Source organism: Phalacrocorax aristotelis, chromosome 2 (assembly GCF_949628215.1).
Source record: "Phalacrocorax aristotelis chromosome 2, bGulAri2.1, whole genome shotgun sequence".
NCBI lineage: Eukaryota > Metazoa > Chordata > Aves > Suliformes > Phalacrocoracidae > Phalacrocorax > Phalacrocorax aristotelis.
Window position 1 is genome coordinate 39158104 of NC_134277.1, and position 25596 is coordinate 39183699.

The 25596-nt window shown below is 35.6% G+C and overlaps 1 protein-coding gene across 4 annotated transcripts in view; it reads right to left on the bottom strand.

Annotated features, from left to right (window-relative positions):
- ANKRD28 (ankyrin repeat domain 28) overlaps positions 1-25596 on the bottom strand; it is a 124510-nt gene that overhangs the window by 9262 nt on the left and 89652 nt on the right. For all 4 annotated transcript variants that reach the window (XM_075083159.1, XM_075083161.1, XM_075083160.1 and 1 more), the window contains 18 exons: positions 21834-21912; positions 21279-21393; positions 20774-20856; positions 18280-18343; positions 16918-16986; positions 15199-15339; positions 9532-9643; positions 8873-8899; positions 7889-7963; positions 6412-6613; positions 4883-4970; positions 4320-4437; positions 3506-3725; positions 2034-2121; positions 1853-1936; positions 1194-1339; positions 925-1007; positions 700-782 (listed from right to left, as the gene is read on the bottom strand). In XM_075083159.1, coding sequence (XP_074939260.1) covers positions 700-782; positions 925-1007; positions 1194-1339; positions 1853-1936; positions 2034-2121; positions 3506-3725; positions 4320-4437; positions 4883-4970; positions 6412-6613; positions 7889-7963; positions 8873-8899; positions 9532-9643; positions 15199-15339; positions 16918-16986; positions 18280-18343; positions 20774-20856; positions 21279-21393; positions 21834-21912 — 1877 coding nt within the window. The remainder of the gene's footprint in view (positions 1-699; positions 783-924; positions 1008-1193; positions 1340-1852; positions 1937-2033; positions 2122-3505; positions 3726-4319; positions 4438-4882; positions 4971-6411; positions 6614-7888; positions 7964-8872; positions 8900-9531; positions 9644-15198; positions 15340-16917; positions 16987-18279; positions 18344-20773; positions 20857-21278; positions 21394-21833; positions 21913-25596) is intronic.

Sequence of the window (25596 nt, forward strand, 5' to 3'; positions counted from 1 at the left end):
AATATTGCCTATAACAAATACATTCTTTATAAGGAAAAAAACTTGCAGAAGTAATTTTAATAGCCCACCCTGAAATATATTCCCCGGTATGACATACCACTACATTTTAAAATTCTCCTTATGATTGGGGTAACAGAATAGGCTCAGTTCTACTTGAGAGAAGATCTTCAGGAAGCATTAAGAATACTATCTTCTCCATAATATTTAACAGAAAATAGTCTTTCATGCTAGTAGCAATAGGTATCTTTTCCTGACAGAAACCATGCTGAAGAATAAAAACATACTTCAGCTAAGTTTTTTTTATTAACTAGCTTTGAAAAGCAAGTCTTAATTTGTCTCCAATGAGTTGTTAACTGAAGTGAATTTTAATTGAAAAATTAGATAATTTGTAAACCAGAAAAATATTGGTTTACAGGTAATCTCTGCAGATTGCAGTAATTCCACACAGGGTTCCCTGAATCACAATACTGTAGGATTTATCATCCCTTTCACTCAGCTAAAACTAGAACTTTAATTACAAACAAAACACTTCTTCACTTCAAGTCGGGTAAACTCTTGGTACCTGTTAAGGAATTCAATCAAAATTCAACTAATTTGGAAAAAAATCTGGAAAATATTCCTCTTTATAAGCAAGACACTGGGCTTAGCAGAAACACACCAAAACCCCATCTGTAAAACACACTCACTGCCGATACATACGTTTGCAAGGCTGCGTTGGTGGCATTGATGAGGTTTCTATCCGTAATCTTCTCCAGTATTAACAAGGCACTAGTTTCATGACCCTTAATACAGAACAAACATCTGTCATTAACAAACACACTTCAAAAATTGCTTTGAAGGGTTTTTCAAAGTAACAAGTTAATATTTGCAAACAGTGCTTGGTAACACAAAGCTCAGCACCCGTACGTCAGACTACGCACACACCTTGCTGCAAGCCAAATGGAGCGCTGTGTTCTTAGAACTGTCTTGCAAAGTCAGATCAGCCTTAGCACTGCTAACCAGCACCTCTGGGGAAATAAAGATTTGTATTAACTAAAAGCATATTCCTGGAAGTCTTAATGGCCTCCATTTGTGCAAAATGAAAACATAATTTTGACAAAAATATATCCACGAGCATGTTAACTACAAGGCAACTTTACCCATAGTAAGATTAACAAACTTAAGAGCAGAAATATGTAAAGCTTTCTCTTTACCCACTGTACTTGTCTGTCCATTTTCTGCAGCCATCATTAAAGGTGTTTTCCCAGAAGAATCTACAGCATTTACTTGAGCATTGTGACTGAGCAGAAGCTGTAGACACTCAATGTGATCTGTAAAAGCTGCTGCATGAAGAGGAGTTCTACAACAGATCAAAAGACAATATGGCCATGTTCAGCCATGCTTTCTACTTTATTCCACGGGGCATGCTGACTGTGCTCCTGCAGATACAAAAGACTGGACAGTCCCCCTCACTGTTCCTTTGAAATCAGTATTGCTGGAGTTGTGACTACTACCTTTAAAAAGTCACCTTCCAGTTTCAAATAATTCCCTCTATGTTGTGTTTATATTAGAGATACAATTTGATTCACAAAAAATATGTATAAAATACTACCCACAAAGTGATACAATTTAAAACATACTCAAACTTGCCTAAATAATAAAAAGCCAATTCAAGTTTATCAAATCAGATGGGATTTTTAAAAATCTAAAATTTATTTCTAGCACAGAACACAAAAAAAATTCTTCAAAGAATAAAAACAGGGGGAAGGGGGAATTAAAGTAAGTAGCAAACAGAACCCCCCCCAATGATTATAGAATTTAGCAGAGCCACTCTATTACATTACAAACATTCACTGTGCATTTACACTCTTACCTTCCTTTTGAATCAGTGGCATTTACAATACCAGCACCTAGTGTATCAATTAACATTTCTGCAGCACCTTCATTATCATTTATCCTATAAGGAATTAAACAGGCTGTTATTTACAGAATGATAAATCTTTTGTTAAAATACACCAATGAAATCTACGAAGAATAATTTTGTACTTCCTTACACAGCACAATGCAATGGACTGAAAGAATTTCCTTCCATTTTCTGGAAAACTTCCTGTTCCAAGAGGAGCTCTACACAACTGTCATGACCTAAAGCAAATGTAAAAGTTAGGTATTTAAAAAAAAGGGAAAAGTATTTATAGATTACAACAACAACAAAATGTATCTAAATTAGATAAAGCAGTATTTCACTTGAAAGTTTCAACGACACTCTGGTTATATTTGATAGGGCTACATTTAGGAACTCGGACGTTTTTAGAATTGTGAAAATCAAACTGACATTTAAGACTGTAAATTTTGTGAAATTTAGAAGGTATCTCATGCTGTCTGAGGAACATCCAGAACACTTAATTTAGTTCTTTACACCTCCATGTTTCAAACTCTTCTGTACATTCACCACCTAGTCTACATGAAAACATCTCCACTATTTGAGGGTTATTTTTGTTCCACTGTCTTGCTAAACCCAAAGGGAAACCAAGTCAACAGTCATAAAAGCTTAAAAAAACCCCACGTTCAATCTATCATACTATTATTTTCAAAATTCTGTAGCCTGCTGCTGTACAGGTAGGTAACAACTCTTAACTACCTGTTTGATCTTTGATGCATACATGCAGAGAACCTTAGTTCAACATTCACTGTTGTCTGAAGATTTGTATTTTCACAAGTCCTGTCAATTTTTCATTGTACAAGTCAAGCATATTTCAGTTCTGTTTTATTCAGAAACTGGTCACTTTGAATATGGACCAAGCTGTAAGAGTTTAATTTTATGACTGTGATAAAAAGATGTTATTCTAGTTCAAATTATCAGTGTATTACCCAGTTGCTTCAGCTGTGAGGACCATCTAGCTAGTTACTCACTTAAAAATAATTGGTAAAGTGAAGCTCTAAGCCCTTATTTCTTGATCTTTTTCTACCATGTGACTCAGAGGAGAAATAAATGAGAACTTCTACCATGTTGGAAAGGAACACACAGAGCAAAATCTTTAGCAAAGGAGCTGAATGTGTTTCCCAACTTTGAAGGCCTCCCTCACCCCCAAATCCAAGAAAAGTACCAGCGAAGAAAAAAATTCTTATTGGATCACTTTTATACACTACACCTTCTTGTGCCTATCAAGGTTGATTTGAAGGAAGTTGAAAAAAAAGATTTAATCTGAAACTGTTCCTCCCAAGACTCCCTGGGGAGGTTATTTCTTCTGGATGTGTGCCACATTTCTATTCACAGGTACAGTGCTGAATTTCTTGAAAGACTTGAGGCATACAACCAAGAGGCAGTTTATAACAAAAATGTAGTACAAAAATAAACACCTCATATTATGTATTAGATGTTAATGCATTCCCCCTCAAGATATCATGTCTGTCATATTGTCACACTGACTAATATGAACTGAAACAGGACAGACTTTTTATGTTGCTTGTGTAAGTAATAACAACTTCTGTCTCAGTATCAACAAATACATTTAGACATGTATTTTACCATTATAGCAGGCCCAATGCAGTGATGTATAGCCGTGATTGTCTGCTATTGCAGGTACTGCATCCACAGATGTAGCTGACTGCAGGAGAGCTCCTAGAACACCTATATGTCCACATGCCGCTGACAAGTGTATAGGGGTTCGCCCCCTACAGTCTCGTAATAAGGACTTAGCACCATGTTGAAGCAACGCCTCCACACATTCCTCGTGCCCAGTAACTGCCTGTAAGAGGGAGACGGGAAGTAGTAAGTTTGCAAATATTCATGTATATAAGCCAAGGTATATAACTAAAGCAAACAAACTTCAGGCAATTTTTTACAATTTTAAGTAATAACAAAATATGCATATCTATTATTTTTATTCCTGGAAACAGCCATTCTGTTGGAAAAAGAGCAATGTATTATCATATTGATGACAGAATAATTTCTTGGAATAACACTGAATGAACAGCTAATCTCTAGGGCTTGTTTAATTGTCTCATCTGGCAGAGACTTAAAAAATTATTTGGTATGTGACATGCATCACTTCTCTTCCTCCCATTAACACCACCCCCACCCTATAACAAAAAGCTGTACTCTGGGACCTCACCAGTCAACACTTTACGGCAAGATTAAGAGACTCTGGAAGTCCAAAAGGAATTCTGAGGGTATGGAGCAAACAGGCAAAAGCTTGCCTTTTGAAAGAAACTAAAAAGACAATGAAAAACCAGGAGTGGCAAGATAAGAATAATGAGAAATTCATTAACGCTACACATTAAGTCTGATTGAAATTAATATGCATAGAACTGGAATGGAGAGAAAAGGAATATTCTCTTACCCCTCTATGTAATGCCGTCCTTCCCCACTTATCTTTGGCATCTACATTTGCTCCTTTGTTAAGGAGTGAATAAACGCAGTCGGTGTGACCATTGAGAACTGACAACATCAGAGGAGTCCTAAGAAAAGAGTGAAATAAAGTGTAATCTACACGGAGATTTAACAGACTAGCACTCAGCTGAAATATAACAACTACTATCCTTCTGGACAACGCTGTTAAAATTTACATCTTCTCTAGTACTCCTTTCGCTCCAAGAATGCCACTCATATTTGGTTCTTAGATGCAAGAAAATAAATTAATATCCCCTAATTCAGAAGTCCTGATTAAGTTACTAGAATCCATTTTTTCAGCATCTGGGCAATAAGACACATTTAGCTTCATCCCAACCGCACATTTTTCACTGCCAACACTATGTTTATTGCAAAATACAGTCTCATGTGTCCTAGTTCAGATATCATCTCCCTTTATAGTAATACATTAAAAGTCAATGTAAAATATTTGGTTTTTCCTTTTACAAAACGCAATAACTTGTGAAGAACAGAATGTGTATTGTTTAAACTCACTGTCCATTTCCATCTTGAATGTCCACTGCATTCTGTGGTTCTGCATTTCCTATCAATAGCCGCAAACATTCTGAGTGGCCATTTGTAGCTGTAAAACATGATAAAAATAGGAGTTTTACATTAATTGCCTTTGAGTATACAGCTCAGACAGAACAGTAACCTGCTCAGACTAAAGCCCATTAGCTTGAGAACCCACTGTACAGCTTTACCAGTGTTATAACTTAAAACAACAAAAAAAGAATATTAGAAAATTATTCCAGAAATTACATATTCTCAACTGTATCGTATTAGAAGTATTGATTCCAGCTGTCAGTTGCGAACAGGTATTTGTTTTTTTACATATAAATGAGGTTGCACACATTAACTGTAATTAGAATATATGCATTTACATCTACAGGAAGGAATAATTAAATATAGTAATTATCATAACTTTTGCTTGTTTTAATGCACAGGTAAACACATACCCAGCCAATCATAAACAGATTTTTTTAGCAAGTGTGGCATGTGCTCAGTTATGAAACAATAACTGAAATCACATTTAGAAAGAGGGGAAGGAAATGTAATGCATAGAAGTAATGAACCAAGCAGTTAAAAAAAGGAAAAAGAAAAGAAACAAAAATTTGAGAAATCGCATTCAAATGCAACTCATGAAAGATAAATGATTGCTTGTTGGAGGGGAAATTATTTCTGACATACAGCTGCTGTATTCAGTCTGTATAAGAACAGTGACAATTCATGCTTCTCTAGCGGACATAAATTCTAACAGAAGTTAGGAGAAGCTAAATCAAATAGAATAATACAGCTTGTGCTCATGGACCACAAATTAAGTGGTTAGAATGATGATGTTTTGTACATAATGCTCTTTTTACTGCAACATTTCTGTAACACCATAACTACAAATGTCAATTTAAATTAGCCTATTTTCAGAGAGAAATAAAAATAAGAAAGTAGTATGATTGCCAGACTTTGAGAAGGGTTGGCTTACAGAAGTTTTCTAGGAAAGGCAGTGAGAAAATACTGTGAAGGATTGCTGTTATTTTGAAAACACTCAGGGGTAATTTAAATCCTTGGAAAAAGACCAAAGTTAGTTTTCATGTCTCTTCTCAAACTGACAAAATTCTCCAAGACTCCAGTCATTTTTCAAATTAATTTACTGCCAAGACAGGCAACACAACTCACGTATCTACATTTGGGCCTACAGTTTGGGCTGCATGAAAGACAAGGAAAGAGACAGGAGCATGTCACTAATACCTGTCAGCACAGCTAGCCTAGCAGTTGAATGGACAAAGCCAACGCACCCTTCCAGAAAGAAGTGTGGAGCAGCGCTCCCCGAGCCGAAATGATATGTTGGGGTTAATACCAGTTTCTACCCGCAACTGCTTTGTTACACTTTTCTCAGCGTAGCATATACCTTAAAAATCATCTATTCCTAAACACTATTTCTTAGAACATTAATGATAGAGATGCCTAAACATGAAGATGATCCACTCCAAAATTTAAAATTTTAGAGGTTAGCATTTAGCACGTACCTGCAGCATGTATTGGGGTCCTCTTTACAACATAATCTTTCACCAAGATTGATGCTCCCTGATTAATGAGCACATCTACACATTCCACGTGTCCCTTAAAGGCAGCAAGATCCAATGGTGTCCTTCCGTTATTATTCCTTACATCGAGGTCCAGCAGTGACTGTACCAGCACTTCCAGAGCTTGATGGTGGCCATGATAGGCCTAAAAGAATAAGAAAATCCTTCAGTTTTCCCGTCCTTCACATTTTTCACTTTCTTACGAGGATTACATAAATGAAACTGTGAAGATAGTATTTTTGTTTTAACATATGGAAAAACTACTGATGCAGCATGAAAGTAGTTACAGTAGTTATGACTAATTAAAAAACTCACAATTTCAAGCAAGACGGTTGGTGTGTTTTTCTCCATTTTATCCTTTCAGTCAGCAACTGAAACTACTTTCAGAAATCATCTGTCTCCAATTTGTATAACTACCGGTATTTTGTATACTGCATGTTTTATTGCTTCACGTTATAGTTAGATCACCCTCAGATTATTTCAAGCAAGGAACATATGCTAACTTAACTAAATCCTATTAGTTTTTAAAATAAAATATTTAAAAAAGAAAAAGCCAGTAAAAGTAAAAAGCATTCAGTATAAATAGCTACAGTTAACAACTGATGAAACAGAAGGGAGTTAGGGGATGAAACAGTTAAAAGATCAGAATGGATATACAAGGATAAAAAAGTAGTATAGAGAATACTCTGCAGGTATGTGTCAAGAAAAAGTGTCAAAGTTAGTAAGAAACATCTACAACTATGGTTTTATAATTTCCATAATAAATTTTAAATGTATGCTCATGGATACATAACCTGTACCCCCAGACAAAACTGATTACCAGGAACAGTCTCTTCTAACTGCTTTCATTTACCATTATTAAAGATTACGTTTTACTTAGGCCATGTATGTACGTACTGCATGAGACTTAGGCTATTTTCAGGAAGTACATTGTGGTTTTTCAATTGCTCGAAGTCCAGTGAAAAGATGAAAGCTACCTATTGAGCTGGTTACTCTGTATACTGAGTATATCTGTACAGACGGTTTCATCAGGTCCTCTCCTACACTACTCTGTGCAAATCCTTCTTCAAGTATTAAGGACAAACATTTCCCATACTAAACAATGATGAAGGTTAAACAATTATGATGATAAAAAAAGTCATAATTACTTATAGAACAAGTCTTCTAGAAGCTTCATTAGTATAAATTATAACATAAATCTGAATTAAAAGATTCCAAATAAAGGCTGTTCCATGAAGCAAGTTTCAAGTGAAATGCAAAAATTGCCCTGTATAGCTCATTCAGGAATATTATGTACGATATTTTTACATTTCATTTATTGTTATTGACATACTTTAAGAAACATCCATAATGAATAAACCTATGTCAACAACTGCTTGCAATTAGATGAGCCATCATCACTAAAGAAGGAAATACTTACAGCTAAATGCAGTGGACTTATAGGTGCTCTGTTGTCTGAATCATTCAGCATGTCAGTACCTGATGTTTCCATTAGCTTAGCAGAGAGAGAAAGTCAGAGTGAGCGCAAAACCCATCACCTTTAAAAACATTCAGCAATAATTGCTACAGTATACACAGACTGAAAAATAAAGGAAGAAAAATAGGAAGAATAATATAGGATTACAGTTTCCTTAGGAATTCTAGATTCCCTTCCACCTTTTAAAGAGCTTGAACTGCAATGACAGCAACCCCTCCCCCATATTCATCTCCCAAGCACAGTTGTGCTTGTGCTAATTAGATTGTGCTAATCTAATTTTTCCTGAAGCAGCCATATGAAATAATATACATGAAATGCAAACAAGGGGAAGACAATGACAGGTGAGAACAGCTGTAGGAGGGAAAAAACCCAAACACACAAATAAACAAGTAAGCATTTACATTAGGGGAAAAGTCAGCAAGAAAACAGTATGAAAAGCCAGAAGGCAGGATTGATTTCTCAGAACAGAAGAACACTTCCCAAAGAGAAGAAACAGACCCCCAAAAGGCACAAGCATTATAAAACAGGATTAAAATATGTATATACATTTCTATTTGTTACTTTCAGATATGTTCTAAAGTTTTTATTCTGGGTCTTTTTCAAGACCATATTTATTTTAGTAAACTAGTAGAATTAAAACATTCAAAGTGTTTGAAGAACACCAAATACATTCAGAACACTAAGTTTTCGTTATCACACTTCTATAACATGGTCATACAAATGTTTAACTAAAAAAATAAGTGGCTTAAAAATAATATCATATTTTAAAATTCTGAACTGCAATTAAATCTGAATTGCAATTGAAATTAAATAATATATCTACACATTGAATAAATGGTTGAGTCTAAAAATAAGCAGTATTTTTAAAATTACATGTTCCCTTTTGCTGTACAGTAGTACTTTAACAGTGAGAAATAACACACTTACAACATCTAGAGGTGTTTCGCTTGCAATCTGCAATTCAAAACAATAAAAATTCATGTTTGAATACATTTAAATATAAAAGTATAATTTGTATAAATAATAAAGTTGTATAACACAGAAAATAAAATTAGCATAGTAAATAACATACACATTTTTGCAAAAGGATTAATAAAAAACTACCTGAGGCTTTATTATCTAGAACTCTATCATGTGGCGATTAGTTACTGAAACTATGTGAACTATTTTTAAAGGTACCCTTATTTTACAGGTTTTTTTCCTACATTTTGATTTGCTCCTTCAGATGACATTGGTGATATTTCTTAACACTTCTCAGTGGGATAACCTGTGGTTATTTTATTTCAGCCAGCAGGAAATAATTTAGCAGCGTACTCTAAGTTAAGAAACAAAACAAAACTAATATCCCACATACTCAACCACTTATCTTAATCTCAGAACGTATCATCTTTTTAAGCCAGCATCTTAGCTCCTCACCTTGCCCCCATTTTAAGAGTACCAAGTGCTTAAATATCCTCACAGGGGCTGTAAAACACTGCTGACCTAGCTTGCAGATGAAGAACCAAGGTAGAGAGAATCCCCTAGCCTCTGCATCACATTCTGTAAAAGCAGCTGTTACAGCTTTCATCTAAGATACGTTTTCTTACCAATTCAAGACATAAGCGATGACCATAAGCAGCTGAATAATGAACTGCATTGTATCCTTGCTTGTCTCGGATCCCCGGATTGGCATCATTTCTTAGCAAGTATTCCAGGCACCTATTTAAATTGACATATGCAACCATATATCTAAATGTTGAATTTCAACTTTACACTAAGTGATAAATTGTTCCAGTTCAACTGCAGAATAGAATACAGCACACAGGAACACTGATTTAATGTACAATATTGGCTAGGACTAGAGAACACCTAACTCATTACATCAAGTGTTAAGGTCAATCACAAAGCTTCCAAAATGTGCAAGAATCCTTCTCTGCAGACATCCTGCATCCTCTGAATTATCTGATTTGGTTAAAATTAGTATTTCATGGCTATTTTCCTCCTAGTTAATAAAACCAGAGTCACCTTTTTTGTATAAATTATTACTATTATTGTATGTTTTTCTGTATCACTATGTTCTTCTGTACTTAATACAGAAGGAAGAAAACAAATAGCTGAGCTCTTGGTGGTATGCATCCAAGAGCCACACACACATGCACCTCCACTAACAGACACTATTTTTTTTTAATATAACAAACACACTTAGTTGGTATACTTGTACCCTACCACACCTTACACCAGCTTCAACCACAGACACTCAGCCAGGAGGATGAAAAATAGGGTATTACAGTAAGCTCCCTCTCCCTATTTTTCTGTTTTTAAGAGACTCCATGCATGCACACTATTCCAGCCATTAACCCTACTTATTAATAATTTTATGTTGCCCACAATTTCAGCAACATTTGGCAAAGCCTACAAATAATGAGAATGAGAACTCTGAAGCAGAATTCACCAGAGACTTAAAAGGTAAATTGATCTAGACTGGAACATAACAATCTCAGCTTCAAGAGCTTCAGGATAACAGGATAAAGACTGGTGAGAAACTAACAGCCCCAGAATAATACCAGGTTATTTGGAAAAGTATTCATGAGCCTGTGAGAGCCCCCAAACACACACACAAACACTGAACAAGACCAAGATTGTACAGAGCCTCTAAAATTCTGAATTAATAGAGTAGGAAAGGAGGAGAGACTTCAGATTTCTTACTGACAGATTAAGATGATTCTGGTCCTTAATTTGTCTCAGTTTGGTCAGCTAGGATTATGAAGGCCTCTTCATGTCCTACCTTAAGCAGAACCTTTATGATCTGAGAAACTGCACATACCATTTTACCTGATAACAGAACCAAGACTATGTCTGATTCATAAAACTACCTGACTTGAGAACAGAACATCTGGTACTTCACAAAAGGCAGATGGATTTCAGATGCTTGGATCTGATCTCCCAGTCTGGGTTCACCAAAGCTGAACTGATTCAAAACCATCTGCTAGTATACTGAATGACTGGATCATTTGCAGGAGAAAAAAAAGACTTCATGACATCCCACTTGTCAACACTGCACATTGCAAGAGAGACCCAGGCACAATATTTTTGAAGAGAAGACCAGAAAGCTCTGCATGTGTTCTACACAGCTCTGAGCTCAAGAACACCCATATGAAATGGTCAGTCCTTTTGGCCCAAGATATCGACGATTTTCTTAAGTATTATCTGCTTATAAAGGATCATCGGTTATGATAGAGCAAAATGAAGAATGGAAAGGGTAGGTCTTCTCACCACTTGAAGACTGCCTGACCATTCAGTAAAGGACCACCAAGCAGCTAGGGGAACATGCATCCCAGAGAGGAGTGAGATTTGTAAGTCTTGCGAAGTATACCACGAAGCTACATACTGCTCTGCAACTAAAACACAGGTAAGACATCACTGAGGTAGTAGTACATTCAAACGCAATCGTATCTCCTACGACTTGGAACATATCCTGCAATAGAAGGGCTTTCTAAAGACTGAACTAGAGCTAAACAAAACCTGTCACTTGAAAGTCTAAAGATACCCAACCTCTGTATGGCCACTTCATCAGGCACAAGTCCAGCAAGGGAGAGTGACATTCCAATCCTTCTAAAATGGGTTGTTACAACTGTTGGTTTAGGACTATTTATTGCTCCTGTGGCAAATCGAGACAGGAGAACCTTGCATTGATAATAGTCCAGGAACACCTTTAAGTGAAGCTACTTTGTACACAACACATACTTTATATTATAGTTTGAAAGATGAATTCTGTAGGTCAAGAAGCACAAAGGTATGCCCTTGGAAGGCAGAGGTGTTTATAGCTCGTCAGCATCATGACCTTGAACTTGCTGGTGAAGCCACATGGTTTTCTGAAGTGTACCACAGGTCACCGTGCCTTCTCTCTGGGATTATGAAATATTTCTCATTTATCAGTTAAATAAAAAGCAAGTGAAGCTGAAAAATACATTATCTTGTTAAATCCAGCTTGAAATCTTTCTTCCTTAGCACAGTTTATCTAGAAGTCTTGCAGATTACCATTACCGGTAGTGACAAACGGGCCAGCTGGATAAATTGACAATATGAGGGTTTTAGTTCCCGTTTATCTCACAGGAAATTGTTTGGTAGAAGTTAAAGGAAATGTCAACATTTGCAGTTGTATGATATGGCTATGCTGTGATGTCATGTGAAAAGCTTGCAGTGGGATATGGCAGGTTTAGATTTGAGAGGCAGGAATCCTAACACGGCCTCTGACCAATGCCATTAAGAGTAGAAACTTGATCATTCAAAACCCTGAGAACTTTCAAACCTTGGAGAAATACAGGCAGAAATTCTGCAAAAGCAGCCATCTCCTGAGGGAAGACAGCATGACCCTGCAACATCAGAACTCTTTGTAAGTTCTTTCAAGGAAGGGCACTGTTCCATCTGCTGATTCCAGCCAATTTCATCATCTGAATGAGATCCAGTACCAGCTGTGATGAAATGGAAACACATTTCAACATGAGTAAGACAGTGGTACTTGGTCAAGGGCCTGATAACCTCATGTGCGACAACTGCGATTTGCTGAAGACCACCTGACATTTGCTTTTCCATCCCAAACAAAGGTGGAAAGTAACAAACCAGGTGAGTGAAGATGAAAGTTGCAAAAAGCTGCAGGAAAACATGAACAAAGAAGTGTCTAATTACAAAGTATACTCTGTCTCATTACAATGTTGAGAAGGACAGGAGCAACACCAAGGTGCACTCTCATTTTCATCACTTTGTGTCCAGCATAAAGGAGAAAAGGACTTAGGTAGGTAGTGAAAACAAGTAAAAATTCTCCAGTTTTAAAGAATAATATATGTAATAGAAGATGTAAGTAACTTTACACCAAGTTCAATGTATCTAATAAAAAGCCACCTGTAAAGCATATCTAAGTTTTTAACCAACTAGTTTGGGTTTTATTTGCCTAGTAAAAAAAGATGCCTCAATTCATTAATGCCTCCTGTGCTTGCATATTTTTATTTGAATTGAATTGGGATGAGATTTCTGAGAATCCAAAGACAAGTCAAGTTGTCCCATCAAGTGAGAATTATTGTCTCTCCATTTCACTTGTCCAATTGTCTTTCTTCATTAATTTTAATCAATGGTTTTGTATTAACATGCATTTCTCATTAATAAATCTCAAACATCACTGGCCTTGGCTATCTAAATTTCTGTACTTGTGTACTTTTCTGTACCTGTGGGGTCACAAAAACCACAATACACTAAATACACTGTAGGAAGCAGAGTCTACTAAAAATCCTTGAGTACCCCTTCTTTCCAATGCAAAACAGATAATTATTTTTGGTGTTTCTTCTCACACAGGGAAGAGATTAACTTTGCATCTTTTGCATACTTAACTGTCCTCAACAGGCCTCTTTAAAAGGAGATTAATCAAACTTCCTGAAAGCCCAAATAAGTTAAATTTATTTCCCATTTATTTGTTGGTGTACTGTCTATTAAATAATTCTAACATAGAAAGAGTGTTTTTTCCCCCTAAGATGCTGCTTAGTTAACCTCATTCTGCGATCATGTTTTGCTGTCTAGTCTTGTCAAAATGAGGCTTACTGGTGTTTGCTCCAGACTAGAAGCATTCGTTAAAGACACAAAAGAAACATTTCCAAACAGGAAAATAATTTTCAACAAAAACATCCTTGTCCCTAAAATCTGTCTTTAAAGACATCTGAACAAAGACTATAAAAATGCACATAAGTATCTTTGGAATTTCTATATAGATAATTTCCTGACTTTTTTTTTCCAGGCTTTATGTTCCAACTCAATAATCATTTTTAGCTTCATTCCTATTTTGAATATGAGCTGAGCAGTACTGGTTTTCCAGCTGTTACTAATCATCTTGCTGCATAAATATAAAAAGCTTCTCCTCAGGCCATTCTGCTTCGCAGCCTGTCTTCCAGAGAGCCAACTGTTAATCAGAAGGGCAATATCACATGGGTTCCAGAGACGGTTCTTTGAGTTATATCCCAAAGCTCTGCAGTATTGCCATCATCATTCTTGCTCGTGCCTTTCATAAGACAGATGGCAAAACGATGTCATCTGAAGAACCTTTATAGTTTGGAGGTTTTCAGAGCAACTGTGAAGCTAAAATTAATCCTAGCTCAACTGTAAGAGGGCAATTAAAGTAAAATTGTCTCAGCAAACTCCAGCAGGAATTGAAAGTATATCTAAAAAGCAGCAGACAATTTTGTTTTGAAATTTGGCTTTACACAAAAAAAGGCATGTACTTTAAATATCAGTTAAATGGCCATGAAAGTATTCTTTATTTATCCTTCAAAACCCAGTCTGTAACTTATATGCCACCTCGCTCCTATTGCTACCTCTCCTTTCAATAGGTGCTGTATCAAAACAAGATGATGTGCCACTAAGGAGCACTCTTTTCAAGTGAAGGTGTCACTGTATGCATTTGAAAGGCAATGCTGCACATGAGCTCGTTTTAACCTGTGTACTTAAGTGTGTGCACATGCAGGCAGTACTATTCTCAAGTCTCCTCAATATATACAATGCCTGACGCTTAGGTAACCTCATCAATTTTGTGCTACCTATCTAGGCTTTGCATGTAAGCATTGAAGTAATTAATAACTGGGTTAGATATGACCATTAGTTACAAAACAAACATACGCAAGAGAGATGGATTTATGAAAGTTTCTGGATGCAAACATTCCACTAACAAGAGATAGCTGTAATGCTAAACATGAATAGTTTAATCAAACACCAAATGATTAAAACATCTTATATTGAAATGTCGAGTTAATTTCTATCCTGATGTAGGCCTACTGTAACTCACAGTCTAGTTTCACAGTGTGTTTCTTACTAACTACACAGATTTTGGGGCAACATTAAGAACCCTCCATAAAACACACCGTCCTTCATCAGAATTAGATTTTAAAGCAAAATGACCCTACTGCTCACAGCTGTCATAACCCCCACAAATGGTATTCACTCAACCACTACACAGCAAGTGGGATTAAAAACTATTCCCAATGAATTCCTGAATTAGGACATCTGCGTAATAGGACATAACTGAAAAATTACAATACATTTTACTACTGTTAATTTTTCCCAGAAATATTTGTTACATAAAATATTTTCTATACAATGAACAATCCACTGTCAAGTTGAATCTTTAAACATATAAAAAAATGCATTTGGCAAATCAGAAGGCAGAACACACACAAAATCCACAGCTCAAATGTTTCTAAGGAGAGAGAGGCTTTAGTGTAAAGTGTGCCACTTACTTTCCATCTGTGTCTGATGCAGCTGCATAGTGCAGAGGTGTACAACCCCTCTCATCAAGGTCATTCACACTAGCTCCAGATCCCACAAGGGCAAACAGGCACTGATAATTACAATTGGCAGCAGCATAATGGAGTGGAGTTCTTTAGTACACATTTAAATAAAAAGTACAATGGTAAATAACAGCAAAATAATATTATAGAGACAGAAAAAGCAAAATAAAATTAAACTTAAAACCTCGCTACATTTTTAACAACTATTTGTGGTGAACAATGCATCATTACAATATTAAAAAACTGGGCCTTTTAACAATGCAGAACGATATCTAGGGGATCTATTTGCCAGCCAAAATACGCATGAACTTTGTATTAAGGGAAGCTTTATATGAATTTTCTTATGTAAACATACAGAGTAAAATCCAAGTTTACATTAGAAATATTACTTAAGTAATTTCAAGCCACATAGGAAAATATGGACAAATCTAAGAATTGCAGAGCAACTAAACGAGGTCAAAATAAAATACAATTAAAAAGTAGATGTTTTCGACAAGCAGATCAGAATTTTGTCTATGAGAGGCAACCATTATTTATTTTCAACTGTGCTAACATAGCAGTCATTGTTAAAGAAAACTTTTTGAAATATACCATGTCTTGTAACAAAACCATGAAATACTAGTACTGTAGTACTAGTAAGAGTTACATAGTCTCAGAGGAAAGTTACTCCAGCTTCAAATACATAAACAATTCTCTAAATAAACCAGTTCGGATAAAATTTCAAAAGGACCAAGATGACTCAGAATTCCATTTCCTATATTTAAGAAGAGATTGCTACTATAAATATCTCAATTTGAGGAGACAGTCAGGCACTTTAAAGTGTCCTACCTCTTCCCTCCCCCTTAAAATTACTTTTCCCCATTTCTCTCAATTTTTAGCTATTTTAAAATCTTTTTCCTCTCCTGAAATAATTGCTTTATGTAACATGCACGTTAAGCCAAAACCCAAACCAAATTAACAAAAAAACAACTTTCAACGGCAAAAGTTGTGACAGATAGTTGTTCCTTTCTCAGGAAATAATGGAAGTGGTATTTAAAGCAAGATACAACTTTGGATCCATAACATTCTCCCCAAGTCTACTCCTGCCATTCACATCCTGGAAAATCGTATTTTCCATGATGTGATGGGAGGTTTTACACAAGTACTGATCATGCCATCTAAACTTAAATAATCCTATACTAAAAATAGAAATTAATGTAATTCCAAGAGTTCAGAGCACGAACAAGGAAACAGGAAGGGATGGATATAATGAAAGGAAAAAGGTGAAGCAGTTGTTATAAAATAATGTATTTTTAAATAAAAAGCTTAAAAATAGCAACAGATTTATAGGTTTGACTAATACATTATTTAGGAAACATCACTAATGTCCTTAGATGAGAGCAATTTAAACTCATTAGATCCATGTTATAAGCAAAAAAAGACTCAAAAATTACAGTTGGATATGGAACTCAGTCTTTAAAAGCAAGGGTGAACACATACTTAACAAAACACAATGAACAAAGTATGTTTGTACCTTTCGATAACATATGCTAAAGCAGAGTTTATTACGAGACATCGTATCTTAAAAAACATTTAAACTGGAACACACAGACTTGCCCACATAGCAACATGCTACTGCTGTAATATTTTTAACAGCCCTTTACAATATATGTATCTAGACTGTCTTACCTCCCAAATCTGTCCTTTTTGTTGAAGTCTGCACCAGTATTTAGCAGAAGATTTAGGCACTCCAAATTCCTGTTAAATTAATGCAATATTACTTGTGATTGCAAATCCTATTTCCTTAATATTGGCCTCTGCAAATATCAGAACTGCTACAAATATACATCTCGTACATTATTTTTAATTGAGCTGAACTATTTATCAAAATTTTCATAAGATATATTTTTGCATGTAAAATAGATTTAATAATTGCAGGACCAAGCCAGGAAAAAATACACATTATTTCAAGTCCATATCTAGAAATTTTATTGATATAAAATGGCATGCATAAAAGCACATAAACATTAACCTAATTTAATAGAAATTTGAATTCTTTAAAGCAAACAAACAATACACCTGCATGTTACATGCTTTTTCCTCCCAGGATTCCAGCTCAGAGGCAAGTTTTTTAATGTATGTTTTTAAAAGCCAAATATAAGTTGCAACATAAATATTTTACTTTTTAGTGTAATTAATTTTCAATACAGTATGATCAATATAGAGATGTACAATACTGCTTAAACACTATCTTAGTAACTTTCCTAAACTGGAGATGAATGAGGGAATGTGTCACAAATTATGTGTTTTATATGAAAAGATAGTATTTTAACCTTAATCATTTGCAACAAGGATGTATCTATCAAGTCTGACTTAGAATGATTACTTAACAGTATTACTCAAACAACACTGAAACAGAAAAATGAAAATATCAATATCACGGAGTTCTTGTGTCCCACAAAGTGTATCATGAAATTTGTTACCCAGTTCTTCCAGCCAATTTTGAGTAGCTGCTATAGAAAACCTACAATACAATAACAATAATCAATATGGATCACAACTCAAATGATGAGCAAGTAGTTCTGACTACTTCATCCACCTAAACTCTGGAATTTAAATATGGTTTCTAATTTAGAATCATCTTTTGTTTATGGATATAGTAAAAAACCTATTTCCCAAAGCTACTGTTCCTCCATCTCATGTCCTACAGTGATCTTCGCTGGGCATGCCATTTTTGAATGCTGTAATTTCTAAAAATTGTATCATCATCCATGGGAATTTAAAATAAAATTAAGTTCATCCCCAAGCATAAACCTAAGGTAAGGCTGATGATACTTGGACACTGTACTCCAATAATTACTTATTGAGCTGAATATTTAATTTATTTTTATTCTTTGTAGATAGAATCAATCTTGAAATTATTTCCACATTTATATAAACTCCAAGGGGAGAGGGCAGGAGAAGCACAGAGAAGAAATAATAAAAACCAGGAATGATCAGCAATTGAGAAAAGAACACTAAATAAGAAAGCATTCATGCTTTCTTACATACCCTCCAGCCGCGGCTGCATGAAGACAAGTCCTGCCAAAGTCATCTGGTGTGTCAATGTCAAAACCTACAAATCAAGTATTTGGTAAAATCATTATGTAACATCACGTTTCACAAAACTGCCCTCATGTACTCTTAAGAGAATGCTTGCTAAGCAAACTTAACAGCTATGTGGGAAAAAAGCACTTAAGCACTGAAAATGTACATCATTTGAAACACATCCTTGCTACTTGTAATATTTTTAAAAACAGGCATTCAAGTAAAACTGAAAGGGACACAGTAAAAGAATTAGCTACACTGAGGCAAGAGGATGTATTCTTTCCTATCCTATTTGCCTGTTAATATTTCTGTGTAGTTTAGTACTGAATATGAAATATATTAAGTTAATAGGAAAATTTAAGAATATGCTAGAATTTCAGTATTATGCAGAGATTTTTCTTCCTTTTTTTTTTTTTTTTTTTTTAATAAAGAGGGGTTGTTAGCATTACTAAATCCAGAAGCTATTTAAATTTCATCCTTGAGTTTAGCCCTTCAGTCCCAGAGAAAGAACTTTGTTAAGCTGGAGTGAGGACTGTAAAAAGCAATTACTTACAGAGAAGCCCTTTAGAGAATATTGTAGTTTTTCTCTTCCCAAAAATGTGTGAACTACAGAACTTCAGATCTGAGATCACAAACTTTAACTGCGCAATTCAATAGCTAACCATATGCTTTGCAATGAAGATTACTATTTAAATCAGGTTTCAAAGCTACATTTTTGGTTTGAGACAACTACTATATTGTCCCAAGAGTCTTGCTCTTGTGTAACAAAACTTATTCATTAAATCTCCAGTTTTTGTACTTTTGCCTGGGAAAGCAATTTTTCTTTTCCTTTTTAAGAACTGTTCAACAACGGTAAATAGCGAACAATGCAGCATGTGTTATTCAAGAGTACTACTATTCAAGACTGTTTTCCTACTCCATATCCCCCAAAACAGGTTTTGTATGTGCCACTACATTCTCTTCCCTTTTGAACAGGCAGTGATACACAGCAAACAATTTAAGACAGTTTACCAATCTGTTTTGAAAAGTAGTCTTTGATGCCTTTCCACATCCCTAGGTTGCTTGTCTAACACCACTAACTGCTTAAATGTCGTTCAGTACTGAGACAAAAAAAAAAAAATCTGTAATGTGTTAAGGTCTGAACGTGCCTATTAATAAATTTTAAAATCAGAGATTCTTAATTTACATAAACGAGACTCTTCCTCACAAAACCAAAAGGGCACATAGTCTGCAGATACCAATCTCCACACCAAAAGCATGTACTAATAAGCTGTTAGCAGTGTCTACTCTTTCCCATCTGAAGGCTGAATGTACTCTTCAAGTCCTTATCTGCTCCAGGTTAAATTTACATCCAAGTTTGCTCAACTCATGTAAAAGTCACAGAAACCACTTGCAAGTCTTCCCCAGGGATTCCTTTGCTGTACTGAATCTCCGGTAAGGATGCAGCCCGCAAAGCACCATGTGCAGAGAGGAGAAAGAGACAGAGCACTCCTCATTTTGAATGCATCCAACTGAAATACAGTCAACTATAGGACAGTTCTGTCCTGGAGTGAATCCTTGCATGCTTGTCCATGACAGTACAGTGAAATAAAAAGCCTTACCGGTGGTAGTTTTAGTTATAGTCCTTTAGTTCTTCTCCCAGGCTTCCCTAGTAGAAAGCTGGGGAAGCAGCTTCTTACTCTTCCTTTTCCCCAACCCCCTGCCCCCTCCTTTTCTTTTTTCAAAGAAACATCAAGTGCCTTCAGATTAACGTAGAACCATTTAGTTTATTCTTCTGTTCCTGAACCTTCCACAATTCTTCCGACAAATCTACTTTCTCAGAATTGCAACGGTTCAAAGAGCTCAGAATTCACACCAGAGCAGACTCTGGACAATGAGGGAAGTAATAACCTTACAACCCTCTGCAACTTCAGGGAGGAGTCAAACAATGAAAGCAAAGTGCAGTTCATGTTGCATTTAATTAACAATAAATCACCAATGCAACAGTTTCTTAATGTAGCAGTCCACAGAGTCTTCAGAGCTATTTATTAGATGCCTACTACAGGAACAGACAGGAATGGGACCTTTCTGTATTAAGCTAATGACATCATGGAAGGGAAATGGAGGATGCTCCATGAAATCATTTAAAAGAACATTAATCTTTCTCCTTGAAGTTACATTATAGTCTAAACCAGTCATTGCACCTCTATGACCAACTTAAAATGCACAAACACAACACTTAAAAAGTTATAGACACATTATTTCAATTTGGATTGAGGTTTTTTTTCAATTACTTCTGGAAAAGTTTGCATTCATTTTAACTATGGACTGTGCATTAAAAAAACAAGCACTAGCCCCAAGCTACTAGTAAACTATAAAGGTTTTTATGTATTACTAAATTAAGACTTAATTAAAAGCTATCAGATGACATAAAAAATGAAGTACAAAGCAGCCATGAGATTCTTAAAGAGTATCCTACCTGAAGAGAGGAGCTTTCTGCAGCAATCTGAAAATCCACTTAGTGCTGCCAAATGGAGAGGAAACATCCCATGTATACCCCGCCTAAGATACACCATAATCAGGTATCACAGTTTCATTACAATTAAAAGAAAACAAACATGACTGTGTGCCAGAGTGCCCATGCATGGTGGGTTCAGCAAGCCACCTGATTAGAATACTGAGCCATAGGAAAACCACATATTAAATGCTTTCTTACAAGCTAGCAGGATGCATTAAGTCAGTGCAACAGCCCATTAACTTTCAGAGCTTTTACTTCAAATACCTTAGAGGAAAATCTAATTTTTTTTGTAAAAATTGTGAGGTACTGAGTAGCTGCTTAGAAGTATATTACAGGATAATGCACAAACTATTTCCTATTTCAAGTCAAAGATGATACTAAAAAAAAAAAAATCATACTAGTGTTAATCTAATAAATACATTTCTAAATTCTCTCAGCTTGCATTCATGTCAGTAAAGTTACCTACTTTGCAGTGTCAGCACCACTCGTAATCAGAGTGTTGATTAATAGCTCATGGCCATATCTTGCTGCTATGTGCAAAGGAGTATTTCCATTCTTATCTTCACAGTCTATTTCAGCTCCTACAATAAAAAGTAATTACTAAGTAAGAACATACATTGGCACTCAGATATTTTTGTTAGAAAACCAACACTGATGATAATGTAAGCAGCATTAATAACTGTCCATGAATGACTACTTTAGATTTCAAATCTAGTACTAAATACCACCAAAAGCTGTATAATAATAAGCAGCGAGAAGCATTTTATTATGTAACTATATGGGACAAACTTTCTGCATCCTGGGTTATGGAAGAGAATTTAATATATTTTCCTGCATTCTGAAAAATAAATGGTTCCTCAGTGTAACTTATCAAACTTTATAAGCAGACATGCCAGGCTCCACCACTAACTGAACTATTACTAGATATGAAAAAAAATTCAGTATGTTGTTATCCATACAAGAGGAGGAAAATATTTGTAATACTGGAAAGCCAATAACAATGCTCCCTCCCCCTTTTTACCATTTCGAATGATGGTTTGAGATCTTGAAAATCTACCGTGGATTGCTGTCATGTGCAAAGGTGTTTTCCCATCTTTACTCTGGAAAAGACAAAAAAAAGCCCAGTGTTTACTTATGGCTGGTAACCATAATCCACCACAACTGAAAAAAAAAAGGAAAAAGATTGTTCTTTTACTTTCTTCTCCCCTCTCTACTCCCTCTTTTGAATTGTTTCTATGCAAAACGGATGCTGGCACTGGCAAGTCAGCATGACATGGCAAGCTTTCCAAAAGAGCTGCTCTTAATCACTCTTCCAGCTGTGAGTGACAACTCAGTGATGCCTACTCACTCACAGTTGCTGCTTTAGGATAATCACTCTCAAGAGGATGATGACAGCACCCAACTTTAGCAGCAAGCCTATGACCAACTCCTCCCCCATTCAAGTCTAAAACAAAACAATGCTTCTTTGAGTTTGTTTCTTGAAAGAAAATAGCTGTATTTACTATAGAGGTTTACCAGTTGTATTAGAAGACAACACATTAAAAAGCTCAGGTGTTTCATGGAAATTTCTATAAAGTGGTATTTGTAAGCAGTTTATTATAAACCACAAGTACTCCTAGGGTAGAACTATTCAGCCATAATTAGTACTATACCTTTGACACACACAAAGTGCACTTAGTCATTCACCCAGTGAAGATGTCCTTCAAGTAGACCAAAAGTAATGCATAAGGGAATTCCAGTTGTTAATAGCACAATCTCAACGCACTTACAAAACCATTTTTTTCTGCTATTACTACTTTAGGATGATTCCCCCACCCCCCATATTTTATCATCACAGGCAATGGGAAAGCTTTACTGCTGCACGAAGTTGTTCTACAAATGCACACAAAAAATTGCAAACACGACACTCTCAGAAAATAAAAGCACTCTTGGATGCACATGCATACCACATCTTTAAAAATTAAATGCTGGCTTTGAATAGTAACTAACATTCTAAAATTTTAAAAGGGGAAATTTTGAGAAAGTAAGGAAATAAATTAGTGAAGTAACAGAAGAATTTAAGGGCTCAGGTAAAGAAGCCTGCAATCTCCCTGGCTCAGATATGCTAAATCTGTATCTCAGAGGAAGGCTAATGAAGAGTAAGAAGATGGCGCAGAAAAAAGCAGATCCAAGTCTCAATGAGCACCTTAAAGTACCTTACAAGGACCTAAGAATAAGTTAAAGTGACAATATTAGAAAGTATGGAGCAATGTGGTCAAGTGAGAGCCTTCACAAGACATCTTGAGTTCAAGATCTTGCAAAGAACAGCAAAATAAGCTACAAAATAATTTTCCATTGTGAATGAAAAACCACAGTACAATCAGTAACAGATTTTTAGATTTACTCTGCTCAAATTTACTTAAAAATGCACTTAATGTAGATTTTTAAGACAATGGATTTGATTATCCATAGCGCCTCTCTCTAATCTAAGAGTCTTGGGTTCCTTTGCAACACAGGAATAACATAACATGCAATTGTCTATCAACATGTAAACATTGAACAGATATAAGATTAAATGAAGACGATAATTTTCATGTTGAAGCTGAACTGCTATGCATATGGTTGCATTCAGAATTCCCTTCTTAGACATTGTCATTCAGGAAGGATATACAGAATTAGAACCAGTAGCCAAAGAGTTCTTTAAGCAATGAAACAGCAAGGCTCTATTTATTGAGCAAAGTACTGTTTCCTGAGATGCCAGGAGGTTAGACTGCATAAGCAAGGAGGTATCTTCAAAACTTTTGCTTCAATTTCCTTTTTTTATGCCTTTAAGGTCTTCTATCTAAATATTAAATTAACTACAGCTGTCTGATTTTACAAGATCAGATAGGATCAGAGCACATGATAGAACAGCTATGGGCTAATGATAACTTTTGTTGTCTTGACTGAAACTCAATCAAGTGTGGTAATAGGAAAGAAATCACCCAAAACTCTATCACTAGGGAAAACATATCCACAAAATACTTATGATCTTACTAAATTTGTTAAGAACAGGAATTGCTATTAGAAAGAATTAATATATGGCACAAAGTGTTCTATCAAGTGATTACTCAGATATTAACTGTACTCAGACTACTGAGCTTTACTGAGGGTCAGGGGAAATGTGGGTCTATCATGTCACAGCATTCCTCCAAGTTAAATCTCCCCCTAGTAACAATTCTTATGTTCTAGTATCACCAATGGAAGTAAAATACTTCTTCTATTTAGGTCACTGAATTTTCAAAGCAGCAAGGGGGCGCATAAAACAATTAATACTGTCCCATTACGTATTCATTTCAATGTGTTCTTCCATGCATGGAAATACGAATAGTGAGGAGAGAGGGCTGCAGTAACGAGCAATGTTTAACAGGCTTTGCTGTTCTACAGTACTATAACTGGCACTGACAAAGCTACAAAAACAAGCATGAAATGTTGTCCTCTGCCTACAGAGGTGATAAAAATCATGTAACTTATTTCTACTGTTTCATTATCTTCTGCTACATAGTCCCTTTTTGAGATGAGGCCAGCATTCACAGATATGCACAAGCACTTACCCTCCATCTGCCATTAAGAATGAGTTCCCTTTTGCTCTCCCCACTAGGTCATCCATAGCACAAAGCGCCCTAATAGTACTGTCTAGTCTGCACCTAGATTACCATCCATACCCACTCTGTTACATCCGAAAACACAGAAGCAGTTGCACATAGGAGGGAACTACTGAATCAGATTACACAAGTAATATTATTATGATAAAAAATAAATCTTATCACAATTCTAAGAACTACTTTGAACTTCAGCCTCAGTATTTGGAAACTGAACAAGCTTGGTTTCGATAAATAGTAAGAACACTCTAAAAGCATGCCATTTTAACTCTATAAATTATTCTTAGCTACACAACATATTCCAATTCAACTTCCCTTTGCTATTTTTTAGGGTTTGTTCTTCTAATTAAATCCAAGATTTATCCTTGTAGGCTTTTTCAGGGAAGCCAAAATTGACTTGGAAACAATTTTCTTTTGCCTCAGTTCTAGCACTTTTCAATGGTGCAACTGGTAATTTCCACATACAAAGTAAGTCTGTTCACACCTTCAGGTGCAAACTCACAGGCCAAATTCAGTCATGCTGGTATAAATCCACAGAAATTCTATTAAGAGAATTGCAACGGAGACACATGTTGGTGCGGAAATGGGATAAATGCTGTTTTCAAGCTATAATTGCTTCAAATCGAGCACAAGCCTACTTGCTTAATTTTGCACTTAACAGTTTTGATAGATGCTTACTAAACCAACACATTTTAATTACAGCCAACCTATAGCTAAAGCTACTAACCCTTTCCACTGTGAAGACATTTTCTTCTGAAGCAGGCTAACTTCAGTAGGCAAATCTTTGCTAAGCTCTTAGACTTCGGCTGAAATTCTCAGCTCTCTGATATGCTTCAGGTTGCATTTCCCAGCCCCATCACTATCATGTTTCAGAAAAAATGATTCTGTCATCTCAGAGTAAGCTTAAGAGAAAAGCTGGGTTACCCACACTAAATCTTCTATGGATTTTTTTTAAAGTTACAGAAACCAACAAATCTATACTTTGGATCGCATAACTTAAAATTGAATGGGAAGGAAGGCAACAATACATCTCTCTGATGTTAAAATATCTTTTGTCACCTCCAAAAGTTCACCCACATCATAAACTTCAAAGAATTCAGGAACTTTACCAGTCACTTTGAAGATATTAGCCATTCTTTGCACAATTTCTAAGGTTATTCAGTG